Below are 18,158 nucleotides of genomic sequence, written 5' to 3' on the forward strand. Positions count from 1 at the left end.
CCTCGGCTCCCCTGCAGCCACCCATGTCCAGCGACCCGCCTCTCCCCCTGCAGCCACCCATGTCCAGCGACCCTCCTCTCCCCCTGTGCCCACTGCAGCCACCCATGTCCAGCGAACCTCCTCTCTCCCCTTCCCCCCTCCAGCCACCCATGTCCAGCGACCCCCTGCAGCCACCCATGTCCAGCGACCCTCCTCTCTCCCCTGCCCCCTCCAGCCACCCATGTCCAGCGACCCTCCTCTCTCCCCTGCCCCCCCTCCAGCCACCCATGTCCAGCGACCCTCCTCTGGACATGGATCAGCTGTGAGGCATGTTTTTTTTTTCCCCGGGTTCTGAAGTTGACATCATAATGGCTACGGTGATGTCAGGTCAGCCTGATCTACGGAGCCTAGCAGACCAACTCGGAATAAGCCACGGTCCCAGGCAAGTCAGAACGTTGGAGGTGAGAATTATTATATAGGATAGGCTGGAGGTTGGGGAATTCTGAGGCTTTTCCCTTGTTGTATTTTCAAAATTAGAACAGATACACTCCATAGAATCTTTAGTAGGAATGATTCAAGTACTTTTTTTCTGTGCCACAGCTATTATGAGAGCTTTTTTCTTTTTTTGATTACTGAAGAGAAGGACATTACACTTTTAGATGGCCATGCCTTGCTTCTATTTAGAACCGCAAGATTTAGTTTCAGGGTTTTGGAAAAGGGGACGATCAACCAGAGGAACATGCCCAAGTCCCCATTATACTCCTACTTGTAACAAATAAAATGCTCCCTCTTTTGCCTTCTCAGTACTTCCTGAGTCCCTCACCCCACCAAAAGCGATCAAGCAAAAGCTGTGGGCTAAAACTTTAATGTGGGGAATAATAAGAGGCATTAAAAATATAAGAAACAAAATTAAGTATAAATGATATAAAAACTCAAGGTACAAGTATCATACAGTATAGTAAGATTCACAGTCTTTGGGTGAGTTGGCTAAATTAATACTATATGAACCTTGATTTCCCTCATGGGAATGTATTTAAATTAGCTAGCTGGCTGAAGCTTGGTTTAAAATTGTCAGTGTTCCAGGTCTTCCAAGACTCTCTGCTATTCAGAGAATCTCAACAATTGGGCTGAATAAGCAAATTTATATGTAAATTCCAGGAGTTGCATGCCTGTCTTTAGACTAACACTTTTACTTCAAAACTCTTTTATCACTGTCAGCCTTCTATAGCTCCCAGTTATGTGCATAACTTATAGAATACTGAACATTTTAATTTATTTATTCGTTCATTCATTCTTATATACCGCATTATCCAAAAACTAGTTTCAGATCAATGTGGCTTACAATTAACAATTGAATTACAATAAAAAAAGATTTTAACTTCAGTGTCTAAAACACATTCTTAACTAAAAAATATATATATATTAAAAAGGTTTTTAGGTCTTTGCGAAATTCTGGATAATTACTAATGCCTCTTATTTCCTTGGGAATTAGGTTCCACCATGTGGACCCCTGGTAACTGAAACCTGCCATGTGGACAGACTTATCAACCACATTTTTGCAGCTAGGGAGATGAAGTAGCAAATAGTTTCTTCTTGGTCTTGCATTTCTAGTTGATATCTCAGTTAAGTCCAACCTGGTGCCATTTCAAACTGTACATAAGTACATAAGTAATGCAACACTGGGAAAAGACCAAGGGTCCATCGAGCCCAGCATCCTGTCCACGACAGCGGCCAATCCAGGCCAAGGGCACCTGGCAAGCTTCCCAAACGTACAAACATTCTATACAATCAAGCCATTGTGACATCACTAATGAGGTTGGCTCTTATTGGTGGAATGAGCCACTATGACATCACAATAGGTTAAATCACTGCTCTATGTAATAAAAGTGAGCCAAGTAGAGGACATAAGTACATAAGTAATGCCACACTGGGAAAAGACCAAGGGTCCATCGAGCCCAGCATCCTGTCCACGACAATGGCCAATCCAGGCCAAGGGCACCTGGCAAGCTTCCCAAACGTACATTCTATACATGTTATTCCTGGAATTGTGGATTTTTCCCATGTCCATTTAGTAGTGGTTTATGGACTTGTCCTTTAGGAAACCGTCTAACCCCTTTTTAAACTCTGCCAAGCTAACCGCCTTCACCACGTTCTCCGGCAACGAATTCCAGAGCTTAACTATGCATTCGGTGAAGAAACATTTTCTCCAATTTGTTTTAAATTTACTACACTATAGTTTCATCGCATGCCCCCTGGTCCTAGTATTATTGGAAAGCGTGCACTTACACCAGTTCAGTGACTGAGTAAGTGAATGATACATACCTGTAGCAGGTGTTCTCCGAGGACAGCAGGCTGATTGTTCTCACGACTGGGTGACGTCCGCGGCAGCCCCCACCAACCAGAAGAAGCTTCGCGGGTGGTCCGCACGCAGGGTACGCCCACCGCGCATGCGCGGCCGTCTTCCCGCCCGTGCGCGACCGTTCCCGCCAGTTGAATGACAAGCAAAAAGATGAAAACGCAACTCCAAAGGGGAGGAGGGAGGGTAGGTGAGAACAATCAGCCTGCTGTCCTCGGAGAACACCTGCTACAGGTATGTATCATTCACTTTTTCCGAGGACAAGCAGGCTGCTTGTTCTCACGACTGGGGTATCCCTAGCTCTCAGGCTCACTCAAAACAAGAACCCAGGTCAATTGAACCTCGCAACGGCGAGGGTATAACAGAAATTGACCTACGAAGAACAACTAACTGAGAGTGCAGCCTGACCAGAATAAATTCGGGTCCTGGAGGGTGGAGTTGGATTTACACCCCAAACAGATTCTGCAGCACCGACTGCCCGAACCGACTGTCGCGTCGGGTATCCTGCTGGAGGCAGTAATGTGATGTGAATGTGTGGACAGATGACCACGTCGCAGCCTTGCAAATCTCTTCAATAGTGGCTGACTTCAAGTGGGCCACTGACGCTGCCATGGCTCTAACACTATGAGCCGTGACATGACCCTCAAGAGCCAGCCCAGCCTGGGCGTAAGTGAAGGAAATGCAATCTGCTAGCCAATTGGAGATGGTGCGTTTCCCGACAGCGACCCCTAGCCTGTTAGGGTCGAAAGAAACAAACAATTGGGCGGACTGTCTGTGGGGCTGTGTCCGCTCCAAGTAGAAGGCCAATGCTCTCTTGCAGTCCAATGTGTGCAACTGACGTTCAGCAGGGCGGGTATGCGGCCTGGGGAAGAATGTTGGCAAGACAATTGACTGGTTAAGATGGAACTCCGACACCACCTTCGGCAGGAACTTGGGGTGGGTGCGGAGCACTACTCTGTTGTGATGAAATTTGGTATATGGAGCATGAGCTACCAGGGCTTGAAGCTCACTGACCCTACGAGCTGAAGTAACTGCCACCAAGAAAATGACCTTCCAGGTCAAGTACTTCAGATGGCAGGAGTTCAGTGGCTCAAAAGGAGGTTTCATCAGCTGGGTGAGGACGACGTTGAGATCCCATGACACTGTAGGAGGCTTGATAGGGGGCTTTGACAAAAGCAAGCCTCTCATGAATCGAACTACTAGAGGCTCTCCAGAGATGGCTTTACCTTCCACACGATAATGGTAAGCACTAATCGCACTAAGGTGATTCCTTACTGAGTTGGTCTTGAGGCCAGACTCTGATAAGTGCAGAAGGTATTCAAGCAGGTTCTGTGCAGGGCAAGAACGAGGTTCTAGGGCCTTGCTCTCACACCAAACGACAAACCTCCTCCACTTGAAAAAGTAACTCTTTTTAGTGGAATCCTTCCTAGAGGCAAGCAAGACACGGGAGACACCCTCAGACAGACCCAACGCAGTGAAGTCTACGCCCTCAACATCCAGGCCGTGAGAGCCAGGGACTGAAGGTTGGGGTGCAGCAACGCTCCGTCGTTCTGCGAAATGAGAGTCGGAAAACACTCCAATCGCCACGGTTCTTCTGAGGACAACTCCAGAAGAAGAGGGAACCAGATCTGACGGGGCCAAAAGGGCGCTATCAGAATCATGGTGCCGTGGTCGTGCTTGAGCTTCAGTAAGGTCTTCCCCACCAAAGGTATGGGATGATAAGCATACAGGAGGCCGGTCCCCCAATGGAGGAGAAAGGCATCCGATGCTAGCCTGCCGTGTGCCTGTAGTCTGGAACAGAACAGAGGCAGCTTGTGGTTGGTCTGAGAGGCGAAAAGGTCCACCGAGGGGGTGCCCCACTCTCGGAAGATCTTGCGTACCACTCTGGAATGAAGCGACCACTCGTGCGGTTGCATGACTCTGCTCAGTCTGTCGGCCAGACTGTTGTTTACACCTGCCAGGTATGTGGCTTGGAGGAGCATGCCGAACTGGCAAGCCCAACGCCACATCCCGACGGCTTCCTGACACAAGGGGCGAGATCCGGTGCCCCCCTGCTTGTTGGTGTAATACATTGCAACCTGATTGTCTGTCCGAATTTGGATAATTTGGTAGGACAGCCGATCTCTGAAAGCCTTCAGTGCGTTCCAGATCGCTCGGAGCTCCAGGAGGTTGATCTGCAGATCCTTTTCCTGGAGGGACCACAGACCCTGGGTGTGAAGCCCATCGACATGAGCTCCCCACCCCAGGCGAGATGCATCCGTCGTCAGCACTTTCGTGGGCTGCGGAATTTGGAATGGACGTCCCAGGGTCAAATTGGTCCGGATGGTCCACCAGAGCAGTGAAGTGCGGCAACTGGTGGAGAGACGGATGACATCTTCTAGATTCCCGGTGGCTTGAAACCACTGGGAAGCTAGGGTCCATTGAGCAGATCTCATGTGAAGACGAGCCATGGGAGTCACATGGACTGTGGAGGCCATATGACCCAGAAGTCTCAACATCTGCCGAGCTGTGACCTGCTGAGACGCTCTGGTCTGCGAAGCCAGGGACAGGAGGTTGTTGGCCCTCGCTTCGGGAAGGAAGGCCTGAGCCGTCTGGGTATTCAGCAGAGCTCCTATGAATTCCAGAGACTGGGTTGGCTGGAGATGGGACTTTGGGTAATTTATCACAAACCCCAGCAGCTCCAGGAGTTGAATAGTGCACTGCATGGACCGGAGAGCTCCTGCCTCCGAGGTGTTCTTGACCAGCCAATCGTCGAGATATGGGAACACGTGCACTCCCAGCTTGCGAAGATACGCCGCTACCACCACGAGGCATTTTGTAAACACCCGTGGGGCAGAGGCGAGCCCAAAGGGCAGCACACAATACTGAAAGTGCCGTGCGCCCAGGCGAAATCTGAGATACTGTCTGTGAGCTGGCAGTATCGGGATGTGAGTGTATGCGTCCTTTAAATCCAGGGAACATAGCCAATCGTTTTTCTGAATCATTGGCAGAAGGGTGCCCAAGGAAAGCATCCTGAACTTTTCTTTTACCAGGAATTTGTTCAGGCCTCTTAGGTCTAGGATGGGACGCATCCCCCCTGTTTTCTTTTCCACAAGGAAGTACCTGGAATAGAATCTCTGCCCTTCCTGCCCGGGTGGTACGGGCTCGACCGCATTGGCGCTGAGAAGGGCGGAGAGTTCCTCTGCAAGTACCTGCTTGTGATGGGAGCTGAAGGATTGAGCTCCCGGAGGACAATTTGGTGGCAGGGAGGCCAAATTCAGGGCGTATCCGCACCGCACTATTTGGAGAACCCACTGGTCGGAGGTTATGAGAGGCCACCTTTGGTGAAAAAATTTTAACCTCCCCCCGACCAGCAGATCGTCCGGTACGGACACTTTGAGGGCGGCTATGTTCCCGTGGATCTAGTCAAAAGCCCGTCCCCGGCTTTTGCTGTGGAGGCGCAGGGGGCTGCTTAGGCGCACGCTGTTGACGAGAACGAGCGCGCTGGGGCTGTCCCTGTGCCTGACGAGGCCTTCGGGCCGGCTGGGTGTACCTACGCTTTGCAAAAGAATAGGGCACAGCCTGCCGGGCCCGGGAAAAACGTCCACCTGCTGAGGTGGATGCTGAAGGCGCCCGGTGGGAGAGCTTGTCGAGGGCGGTTTCCCGCTGATGCAGTTGGTCCACCAGCTGCTCGACCTTCTCACCAAAAATATTATCCCCCCGGCAAGGGACGTCGGCCAGTCTCTGCTGGGTGCGGTTGTCCAGGTCAGAGGCACGCAGCCATGAGAGCCTGCGCATCACTATACCTTGGGCCGCAGCACGAGATGCCACGTCACAGGTGTCATAGATACCCCTGGATAGGAACTTTCTGCACGCCTTCAGCTGCCTGACCACCTCCTGAAAAGGCCTGGACTGCTCCGGCGGGAGCTTGTCGACCAGGTCCGCCAGTTGTTTCACATTGTTCCGCATGTGGATGCTCATATAGAGCTGGTATGACTGGATGAGGGTCACGAGCATGGAGGATTGGTAGGCCTTCCTCCCAAACGAGTCCAGAGTGCGAGACTCCCGCCCCGGGGGCGCCGAGGCGGTATCCCTCGAACTCCGTGCCCTCTTGAGAGCAGAATCCACGACCGCCAAGTCATGGGGCAATTGGGGCCGCATTAACTCTGGGTCCGAGTGGATTCTGTACTGGGACTCTGCTTTCTTGGGAATGATGGGATTAGATAGCGGTCTCATCCAGTTCCGAAGCAGTGTCTCCTTGAGGACATTGTGCAACGGCACCGTGGAGGACTCTCTAGGTGGTGATGGATAGTCGAGGACCTCGAGCATCTCAGCCCTCGGCTCATCCACAGAGACCACGGGGAAGGGAATGCAAATAGACATATCCCTTACAAAGGAGGCAAAAGAGAGGCTCTCAGGAGGCGAGAGCTTCCTCTCTGGTGAAGGCGTGGGGTCCGAGGGAAGACCCGCAGACTCCTCTGAGGAGAAATATCTGGGGTCCCCCCCACGAGGCCTCTTCCTCGGTATCGGACATAAGCTCATGTAGCTGAGTCCTTAACCGGGCCCGGCTCGACGTCGAGGCACCGAGGCCTCGGTGTCGTCGAGCGGTGGACTCCCGTGCCGGTGGGGACGAAGCTCCCTCCATCGACGTCGACTCCACCTGCGTGGCGGTCGAGACCGGCGCTGCAAGCGGCGGCGGTGTCGACGGCCTCGGCACCGGGCTAGAGCTCGCCGGCGCCACAGTCAACGGCGCCGAGGGTGCAAGCACCCCCGGCGCCGGCACAGCCTGGCGCATCAGCCCTTCCAGGATCCCCGGAAGGATGGCTCGGAGGCACTCGTCCAGGCCCGCTGCCGGGAAAGACGGGGGGGCCGGTAGAGGTGTCGGTGCCGGAAGCTGCTCGGGTCCAGGAGACTGCACCAAAGTGCTGGGACCCTGACGCGTCGGTACCTCCACAACCGAAGGGGATCTCTCCTCCCGTCGCGGACGCTTCGGCGTCGACTCCTCGCCGGTACCGAGCACCGAAGGCGACCGATGACGGTGCTTTTTGGATTTCTTGCGGTGCCCGTCATCGGTGCCAGGTGGAATAGAGGAGGAGGAGGTCGATCCCCCTCGGTCTCGAGGAACCAGGTCAGACAGGGTTCGGTCCCGAGGGCCATGGGCCGAGGGAGTGACCGGGGCCGATTGCCCACGCGGCCTCTCACCCCTACCCTCACCGGAGGACCGGCGGGCCGACGGGACCTGTGCTCCTGGGGTCGATGCCATCGGTGTCGATTTCTCGGGCCTCGATACCGGTACCGAAGAACCGGCCGTCAATACCGATGCCGTCGAGGTCGACGTCGAGGGGCCGGCGCAAGTTCCAAAAGACGGTCCCGAAGAACTTGCCTCGCAACTTGAGTCCGTTTCCGGAGACCAAGACACAAAGAACACGACTTGATATTGTGCTCCGGCCCGAGGCACTGGAGGCACCAAGCGTGGGTGTCGGTCTGCGAGATAGGCCGGCCGCACCGACCACACTTCTTAAATCCACTCGGGACCTTCTAGGACATCGACGGAAAAATCGCGTCGGCGAAATTAAAGTCGTCGATGGTGGCGGTAAATCACACTTCGAAAAATAATCGACCGCGCGGCCACAAGGCCGCAACGCGACGCCCCCACTAGAAACGAGGGAAAATAAAGCGCGTGCTCTCTTTTTTTTTTTTTTTTTGAGGAAAAAAGAAAACTGGAGCGCGCGGCAACAGAAACAAAAAATAAACGAATTCGCGAAGAACGCGATCGGTTTTCCAGGGCTGACTAAGAGAGAGCGGCAATAGCACGACTCTCTCCAGGCGCGGAAAAGAAAGGACTGGCGGGAACGGTCGCGCACGGGCGGGAAAACGGCCGCGCATGCGCGGTGGACGTGCCCTGCGTGCGGACCGCCCGCGAAGCTTCTTCCGGTTGATGGAGGCTGCCGCGGACGTCACCCAGTCGTGAGAACAAGCAGCCTGCTTGTCCTCGGAGAAATTGTGGTTACCTAAATGCTAGGCATGCCAATAATGGGTTATGCTAGTATTCTGTAAAGAAATCTGGTACCCAGGCGCAGTTATTGAATAGGCTTCTACTCTGATCCTTGGGGCATCTAAAGGGAGATGCTTGATTGTAGCAGGGCTGCTGAGAGGGGGGGCAAAATTCCCCGGGCCCGGGCCTCCAAGGGGGGGCTGACGCCGGGGTCAGGCTGCCAGTTCTGCAGTTCCTGGACTCACCTGCCTGCCTCCTCGGCTCCGGGCCCCCTGCATTCGAAGCGGCAGTCACAGATCCCCTCTCTTCGGGCCTTCCCTCCCTGTGTCCCGCCCTTGCGGAAACCGGTGGGGGGGGGGGGGGCGGAGGCGGGGCAGCCTTGTCCTGGGCCCAGCCTAGTCTCTCGGTGGCCCTGGGTTGCAGTATTGTCCCCATTATCAGTATCTCAAGCAATCCGCTCTTTTCTTTTCCAAGACAGAGTCCACTACTAATTTTCCTCAGTGGATTTCTCACAGGAGAAAATCCTTCCATCTCTCTCTATCTTCCTTTGCTTCTTCTAATTCAGTCTCTGCTACCAGATACCTCAGAGAGAAATTTGTACCCTAAACTGGCTGAGGCGATTCCCTGGGCTAACCAAGATTTTCTCCTAGGAGGTATGGTTGTTATAGGCCAAAGACTGAGGACATTAATCATTGGCTTTGATAAGATCAACAAGGGAAGAATCAGGGCAGTAAAATTCTGTCTTTTTCAATATGGCAGGCAGGAAACCAACCTCTTATTGTTGTGCTGATAAAGTTGGAAGGGAAAAAAAATCAAGTAACACAATTCATCATTGTTCTGCCCCCGGCAGCCTTACACTAGTTTATAGTATAGTCCTAAAATGTGTTTAATGCCTTTACTGTTATTCTCATTTCTATGGATTTCACTGCTGCCATCACTCCCTGCAAAGGTATATGAGCAATGCATTGTGTATAATGTAGTCCCACATGTACTGCAACCACCCCTGATTGTTGTATAAAGTTAATTGTTAGTGGCCTATTCTCCTGAAAAGCTCTCCTCCCTTTCTCTACCGAACTTGATTCCTTTGTTTACCAACTGTTATTTCCTGACTATTACTACAATCTCTGTCCTGATGGGTCAGCTAGAGAATGACCTTTCTCTCCAATTGAGGGCTGCCCCTTGGAACCACCTCTGCTACTTAGTGGCAGGTTCTGTCCCTTTACCTCCCCCTCCCTGGACTTATCTGGGGCATTTCTTGACCTCCCTGTCTCCATACGGCACATTCTCCATCTTGCCACAACAGCACTTGTCCTTCTGCTCCCAGGAAGAAACTCATCTTTACACCTCATTCATTCTCTCAAGGTATTGAACAATCCCAGCACCTCATCTCTGAACTGTTTTCATCTATTTAACCACTCTCCCACCTCTGCAATAAAGCTCCTTCTCTTCAGATTTTCATCTCCACCCTCCAATACAGCTTTCAGAGCGATGAAGTCTCTTGCCTTGGGGCATGAATTTCTGAATACCTACTAACTGTGAGTAAATTATCTACATTTATTCAGTCAGAAAAAGAAAAGAGACTTCTGGGTGTTCGAAGGTTATACTTCTTGAATATTAAAACTTTAAGAATATCACACTTTAAGAGGCCTTGACAATCATAACTTCATATACAACTTCCCAATGTCTGGGTTTAGGGGCAGCAGGCAGTTTGTATTCTTGCTGTCTCACAGGAAGATATTCTGAATGAGATTCATATCCTAAATAGTCAGAGTACCCCTCCCAAGCCCACCCATTTTGGAGGAGCAAGCTCATTGGGGTAAGGACACAACTTTGTTGCTCCAGCCAAATTATATAATGGGAAGATTATACGTCTATAATCGTGTATTGTTTATATATTTTTGTTATTTATATAAACAATTTTTCCCATCAAGTATTCTGATTGATAATTGAATATCCCAAATAATATTCTCATCACATAGCCTGATCAGTAATCGAATATCCAAACTATAGCACCACAGAGATGTGGATGTCAAATATTAATGCAGAAAAAATACACAAAGGATAGCAAATTTTAAAATATCCTCAAATATGTCAAATATTAATCTCATTCTTCTAGAAAGTGCTGAACAGCAATGCAACATGGTTAATGTCCTGAGGAAAAGAAATGAGAAGCATGATAAAGAGCACCACTATTTAACCCTGGGAGAAACTTCGATAAGTAATAAAAAGGAAAAATGCCATGACTGAGGCAAATGGGTGCTCGGGGTGCAACTTTTTGGAAGAGGGACACACACAGAGAAGCCAATAATAAGCTATACAATAATGACCTCTAATGCAATAATCTAATATCATTCAAATTACTGTTAAAAAATGAATATGGATAGAAAAATGGTCCCTATTATAGACACAAAGAAGGAAACCATGGCCACTTTTAACCAACAGATTGGCACACTAATCACAGCAATGAAATCATCCAAAGCTATGGAAAGGTTTGATGAAAAAACTGACATGACAACATATATAGAAACATTCAAAACAGAACTAAGGAAATCCGAAAACAGAGATGAGAATGATTATTTTAATGGTTTTATTCTGATTTTCTTGATCTGACTTTCCTTTATATAAGAGTAACATAGTAGATGACGTCAGGTGAAGACCTGAATGATCCATCCAGTCTGCCCAGCAGTCACACTCAAGATCAATTGATGATCAAACCAACAAAGAATGTGAGATAAAATACTTGATCATGGTCTTTCTTTGGCATTTCTGGGACATAGACCATAGGACTCCACCTGGAACTGTCCATACATTCCGACTACTAGCGTTGCCATCGAAGCCCACTCCAGCCTATCCAAAATCCATGTCATTTGTGGGACACAGGTTATAAAAGTCTGCCCGGCACTGTCTTCACATTACAGCTGCTGAAGTTGCCGTTGAAGCCCTTTCCAGCCCATCCTAAACCAGATTGCCATATACGGGACCAGTGGCGTAGGAAGGGGGGCGGTGGGGCGGTCCGCCCCGGGTGCACGCCGCTGGGGGGGTGTCGGCTCCGCTGGTTCCCTGCTCTCTCTGCCCTGGAACAGAGAGAACAGGGAACCAGCGGAGCCGATGCAGCTCCCAGCGATGTGCACTCGGGGCGGACCGGCTCTCGCGCCCGCCCCCTTTCCTACTCTAGTGGTAAGAATGCGCTCCGGGGTGGGGGTGGGGTGTGCACGCCGAGGGGGGATGCGCCGTGCTGCACCCGGGGGGGGGGTGCGCAGCGGCGAACCGCCCCGGGTGTCAGCTGCCCTCGCTACAGCACTGTACGGGACACAGACCATACAAGTCTGCCCAGCTCTGGCCTTGGTCCTTCAAAGCCAAAGTCGCCATCTAAGTGCTACTCTACACATCAACACATATGCAGCCATTTAAGTTTTGTTTTTATATACCATCCATTTCAGAGATTCTCTGTGTTCATCCCAAGCCTTTTTGAATTCCATCACCATTTTTGTCTCTACCATCTCCCTCAGGAGGGCATTCCAGGCATTGAATTTGCTGACATTACTCCTAAATCTACCACCCCACTACCTCAATTCATGTCCTCTAGTTTTACTATTTCCCCTTCTCTGGAAAAAGATTTGTTTCTAGATTAATACCTTTCAAGTATTTGAACATTTGTATCATATCTTCTCTGTCCCTTCTTTCTTCTAGGGTATACACATTCAGGTCTTCCGGTAGGCACTCTCTGGGCAGCTATACATAGATGTACAGTATAGAATTACCATCTAAATCCTGAAGGTCTTTTCTACAATTTCTTGATTACTCACAGATCACATGAAGGAAGAGGAAGGCAGTGTCTGAGCCCACACTGTTTTCTGCATGAGCCACCACTTGAAATATGCCAGTGCTCTTGTACAAGTGCTTCACACCATCCTCTATCTGACTGAAATTAGCATAAGACACAGCAATTCCATCTCCAAAGTCAAGCTGGACGGCTGTCCTCTGAAGATCGCCCTACAAAAAAGAGCATTACATTTATGAACTCATGACTAGCTCCACTGATAACAAAATATTTGCTACCATTTAAGTTCAAGGTTTCACTTACTTTATTGGGATGAATACGGATGCCAGAGCTTAGGCAAATAAGCACTTCATATCATGTCTTATTTAAAGCAAATAGCTGCTGTTTTCTTCTTTGATTTTATATTATGTATGGAATGTCACCGGTACATACAGTGCAGCGCAGCGCAAGATAATACGGCAAATAAACAAATACATCAAATAAACAAATCAAAGCTACCTTCCTCCGACAGGTAATGTTCTTTGGGAAATGACTTCTGCAGGTTCAGAATCTAATAGGGTAAGTAAATATTTTTCTTCTTCTAAGACATAATCATTACCAGCAAGTAACAATAATTATGTAATCTAATTGCAAAGTTTTGGATTATATAGACAAATATAGACAAACAAACATATATAATATAAATATATGTTACAAGGGTAATTCTGTAAGACAGTGACTAAGGGGCCCTTTTACTAAGCTGTAAACATCTACACGCACCCCATGCCCGCCAAAATAGAGTTACCGCTTGGCTACCACATGGCTCTTGCGGTAATTTTATTTTTGGCGCGTGTCCGATTCAAGCGTCCAAAACACAATTTTTAGTTCGGCTGCGCGTATCGGCCGCATGCCAAGTGGCATTTGATGCATGTAGGTCATTACCACCCGGTTACCGCGTGAGACTTTACCGCTAGGTCAATGGCTGGCGGTAAGGTCTCAGACCCAAAATGGATGCACACCAATTTTGATTTTGCCGCACATCCATTTTTGGCAAAAATTTAAAAAAGGCCTTTTTTTTTAGGCACGCTGAAAAATGGATCAGCGTTCACCCAAAACCCGCGCCTACACTACCGCAAGCCATTTTTCAGCGCACTTTTGTAAAAAGAACCCTAAATTTAGGTGCCAAAACAAACCTTTTTGGAGCCTGTTCCATCAACAAAAGTAGGAGCTTTCCTTCCTTTATTGACGATAAGCAAAAGGAGCTGAGCGTGTTGCACATTTTAGGCATGATCACTTTCACCAGCCATAAAGCTCAACCCAAACACCACCCATATAAATATCCACCCAAAAATTATGTGCCGCTACATCAAGGCACATACTTCTAGATTACCAGCAAAGGTAGCAGACGGTGACGGCGGGTTGACGGCAGGTTGGCGATGGGAGGGGGGGTCGAGAGGGTCGTCGGCAGGGTGGTCCAGGGCCAAATCTACGGGGGCACAGGCCCCCGTGGCCCCAAGTAGCTACGCCCCTGGTAGTAATAGTAGTAGTAATAGTAACACAAATGTGCTTATCAATGGGCAACCAATGCAATGAGCACATCACTGGCGAGATATGGTCCCAGTACCCGGCCTTTACCACCAAACTTGATGCAGCATTCTGCACACACTGCAACTGTGCATTATTCCTCTATAGCAGGTGTTCTATGAGGATAGAAGGACTTAAATCATCACATATGGATAATGTCACCAAAGGAGCCCAACATGGGAAAGAGTACCCCAGTAACCTTTTCCAGAAGTGCTGCTGTCACTGTCATGACTCTTGGGGCTTGGTGATAAGAAGCCCCAATATCATGGAGCATAACCCTGGCGCAGCAATCACCTGAAGTCTCTATTATTTTATAAAGTCTCTTTTATTGAATAAATCACAGATAATTTACTCACAGATAGACGTTCAGGATACAGAGACTTCTTAATCTGGAGGCTGTGGGAGGTGGAGATCTGAAGAGAGGTAGTTGTATTGCAGTGGGAGGGGAAAGTGAACAGGTAGAAATAGTCCAAAGCTGGGTGACTGCGATGTGCAATATCTCATTTGGAAGAAGATATTTACAGGGTAAAAAATCCAGGTTCGTTACAGGGAGTTTGAGCCTGACAGAGCTGTCTGGAGCGAGATGGTGTTAACTCCATGTCCCTGGCTGTAATGGAGGAAGAAGCCCCTCGTGGCTGAAAGGACAAGGAAGTGGTGGGGCTTCACACAGGGAGGAGCAGATAGAGACCAATGGGGACAGAGCCTGCTATCGGATAGCAAGGGGTAGTCCTAGAGAGGAGGGAAAGGTCATACCTGGCTGACCTCTGTGGACAGAATAGTAAGACTGAGCAGAAAGACAAAAGAGCCAAGCTTGGCAGAGAGAGAGGGAGAGAGAGAAGGTCTGAGCAGCCTCACAACCAGTGATAGCAGTTCTTACACAGCCAAACAAGTGTGGTTGCACTGCCTGTGAACTACATTACCCACAGTGCATTGCTCATGTATGTTTCCAGTGGGGAAACTGCAGCAATGATAGTCCTTGGGACTGAGAATAACAGTAAAGGCATTACACACATTTTAGGATCACGTTATAAACTAGTGCGAGGCTGTCGGAGGACAGAACAGTCACGAGGAAATCTCCTCAGTCTATTACAAGCTAAGGGAATAAACTCCTTGGGAAGGCAGGAGGTTTGTAAGGATTTAAGTTCTACTGTCCTTGGATAACACCTGCTACAGGTAAGTAATTTAATTTTCTCTGAGAGCCAGCAGGTTGGCTTCAACAGAAAAGATGAAAAAAATACAAGTCATGTCACAAAAGGCAGATACCAATATTTTTGGTGGCAACAACTTTATTGATTAATTTTTCCTCTTTTTTTTTATTTTTGGAAGACGGCCTAGAACTGAAAGAGAAAGGCCTAAGGGGGATGGAGTTGAAATCTGAACCCCAAATAGATTCTGAAGGGCTGTCAGGCCAAATCTATTATTGCATCAGGAGCCATGTCCTACTGGGATGTGAAAGTACCAAATACTGCAGGGCTGTCACCAGAGGTCACAGCAGCCCTTTTGCTGCAGCAGCCACTAGAGGCAGGAGCGAGCAGGGTTCACCCCTGGTCTCACTGCCCGCACTGAACCACCATGGATCTTAGGTAGGCCGAGGAGGCCCTTTCATGACGGGGATGGGGGGGGGAGATAGGAGGGTCTATCCTTGCCAGGAAGATAGGGAAAAAGCAGTAGTAAGGATCAAAACAGGGATATTCCAGGGGTTAGGGGGACGGAGGGGTATCGGAGGGGCTGAACAAAATTCTAAAAAGTTACGTGGGTTTCGGCTGATATTGAAGCTGTCCTAAATTCCCCTGGTTAGCTATGCAGGTGCTGGCACTGAACGTTACTGGCTTCTCCCCAACTCTGCGCCCCTGTACTGTCCCTTACCTGATCACTTCAAATATGGTCAGCCAGAGCCAATATTCAACGGCACCACCTGAATTTTTTTTAGCACTGTGACATATATAGAATCTATGCTGATGCTGATAGATCAATGACGATTACATATATATACCCTATTTCTAAATGGCTAAATGATTGAATGAGGGTTGAATGATGCAACCTTGATAGATCCAAAAATATTTAATTGTATCTTCTAAACTATGCTTTATATTTTATTATTTTATTTGTTACATTTGTATCCCCACATTGTCCCCACCTGTTTGCAGGCTCAATGTGGCTTACATTTTACCGTAGTGGCGTTCGCCATTTCCGGTATGAACAATACAAGGTGTTACTGTGGTGGAATAAGGTTCATGTAAGGTAAGTATGATGGGGTATTTAGGGAGTATGAGGGAAGTATAGTGAGCCCTTCCAGTCTGAACAAAGAAGTGGAGTGACTGGGGATATGCACCCGACATGCTCAATGGGCTTTACATAGGGCGTAGGAGGTGGTTAATGCGCATGCTTATATGTTATGAAAGCAAGGTTTCAATATGTTACATATAAAATCTAGGCCACTGTTTGTTAAGAGAAAAACCTGTGCAGTAAATGCAGGGGACATGCTTAGTATCTGCCCTGAATCTACCTTACAGGGCAGATACTGCAAAGACAGCACATTACCTGCAGTAGCAGATACAGTAGGAGCATCTGTGCTCTTTGCCGTTGTAGGTTACAAGGTATAAGCCCAGTCCAGAAATACAAAAAATACAGCCAGGCTTGCTGCAGTAGTGCATCCCACCCCAAAACACATTCCACTCCTTCCCCTGATCAAATACCCCCTCTCCAATCTCTCCCTAAGGTCTAATTCCCCTCCTGCACCCCCCCCCCCACGACAGAACCCATCCCAATCTCCTCCATGAAAAAGGTCCCACCTCCCAGAGTAAGCTCTGTCTGCTCAGAATCCAACCCCCCCCCTCACCTAGGACATATCCAGGGGTATACACTGGTGGGATAGTGGTCCAGAGTGGCATCGATCATCCGGGATTTAAAATGGCGCTGATGACTCCTAGTGGTATTCATACAGTAAGGGGTCATTCTTAAAATGTGCTATATGGAAGGATGATCCCTAGTGATAGTACCACAGGACCACCACTAGATGTCATCAGTGTCATTTTTGGATCCTGGTGCTAACCAGGGCGGTAGCGGAGGAGCATCGCTGCCACTATGGATCACTGCCCTCCAGATTAATCCTGGGGGCTGGGGGAAGGAGTTTGAGGAAGGGTTAGGCTCTGAGAGGGGCATGGTTTACATTCAGAAACCAGGGTCTTTTGTCAGGGAATGGATCATTTCAAAGGATCGGGAGCAGGATGCCACTTCAGGGAGGGGATTGGGAGAAGATCTAAGGTGCCAGGGCTGTGCTACTGCAGCACTTCAACTGTCGGCAGTTGTATCCCTTTTACTATGGGGCGTAGGCGCCTATGCTTGTAAAACGTGCATCAAATTAGAACTACCTCCCGGCTACTACGTGCCCCAGGCAACAATTCAAATTTTTATGTGCGTCCAAAACGCACAGCAGAAAATAATTTCTATTTTCTTAGTGGTGCTCACCGGGCGATAATCGGCAGTGTACGTGCGCTGATGATTACCACCTAGTTAACGTGTGAGACCTTACCGCTAAGTCAATGTGTGGCGGTAAGGTCTGAGGCCCAAAATAGACGTGCGCCAATTTTTATTTTGCCGCATGTCCATTTTCGCCCTCCCCCCCAAAAAAAGGCCTTTTTTTCCAGGCACACTGAAAAATGGACCTCCGTGCGTCCAGTGCATGCACTTACACCAGCACAGACCATTTCTCGACACTCCTTAGTAAAAGGGTGCCAAAGGAGTGCCGATACAAGTTGCATTTATTTTTTTATTTATTTGCTGCATTTGTATCCCACATTTCCCCACCTATTTGCAGGCTCAATGTGGCTTACATTGTTCCGTCATGGCGATCGCCATTCCAGAGTGAGAGATACAAGTGGTATTACATAAAGATCATGAGTGAGAAGGTAGATTAAGCAATCAAGTGGAGGAGTGGCCTAGTGGTTAGGGTGGTGGACTTTGGTCCTGGGGAACTGAGGAACCGAGTTTGATTCCCACTTCAGGCACAGGCAGCTCCTTGTGACTCTGGGCAAGTCACTTAACCCTCCACTGCCCCATGTAAGCCGCATTGAGCCTGCCATGAGTGGGAAAGCACGGGGTACAAATGTAACAAAAATAAAATAGATACTATTGGAGATTCTACATGGAATGTTGCTACTATTGGAGATTCTACATGGAATGTTGCTATTCCACTAGCAACATTCCATGTAGAAGGCTGCGCAGGCTTCTGTTTCTGTGAGTCTGAAGTCCTGCAGGTACGTGCAGGACGTCAGACTCACAGAAGCAGAAGCCTGTGCGGCCACATTGGTGATCTGCAAGGGCCGACTTCTACATGGAATGTTGCTAGTGCAATAGCAACATTCCATGTAGAATCTCAAATAGTAGCAACAGTGGAGGAGTGGCCTTGTGGTTAGGGTGGTGGACTTTGGTCCTGAGGAACTGAGTTCGATTCCCACTTCAGGCACAGGCAGCTCCTTGTGACTCTGGGCAAGTCACTTAACCTT

At 49.0% G+C, this 18,158-nt stretch overlaps 1 protein-coding gene across 1 annotated transcript in view; it reads right to left on the reverse strand.

Moving 5' to 3' along the window:
- The window catches only part of SORCS3 (sortilin related VPS10 domain containing receptor 3), an 831,591-nt gene that overhangs the window by 103,841 nt on the left and 709,592 nt on the right, over positions 1 to 18,158 (reverse strand). Inside the window, exon 19 of the mRNA XM_030204719.1 lies at positions 12,116 to 12,302. Coding sequence (XP_030060579.1) covers positions 12,116 to 12,302 — 187 coding nt within the window. The remainder of the gene's footprint in view (positions 1 to 12,115; positions 12,303 to 18,158) is intronic.

The sequence above is a fragment of the Microcaecilia unicolor genome, chromosome 5 (genome assembly GCF_901765095.1).
Source record: "Microcaecilia unicolor chromosome 5, aMicUni1.1, whole genome shotgun sequence".
NCBI classification, from domain to species: Eukaryota; Metazoa; Chordata; class Amphibia; order Gymnophiona; family Siphonopidae; genus Microcaecilia; species Microcaecilia unicolor.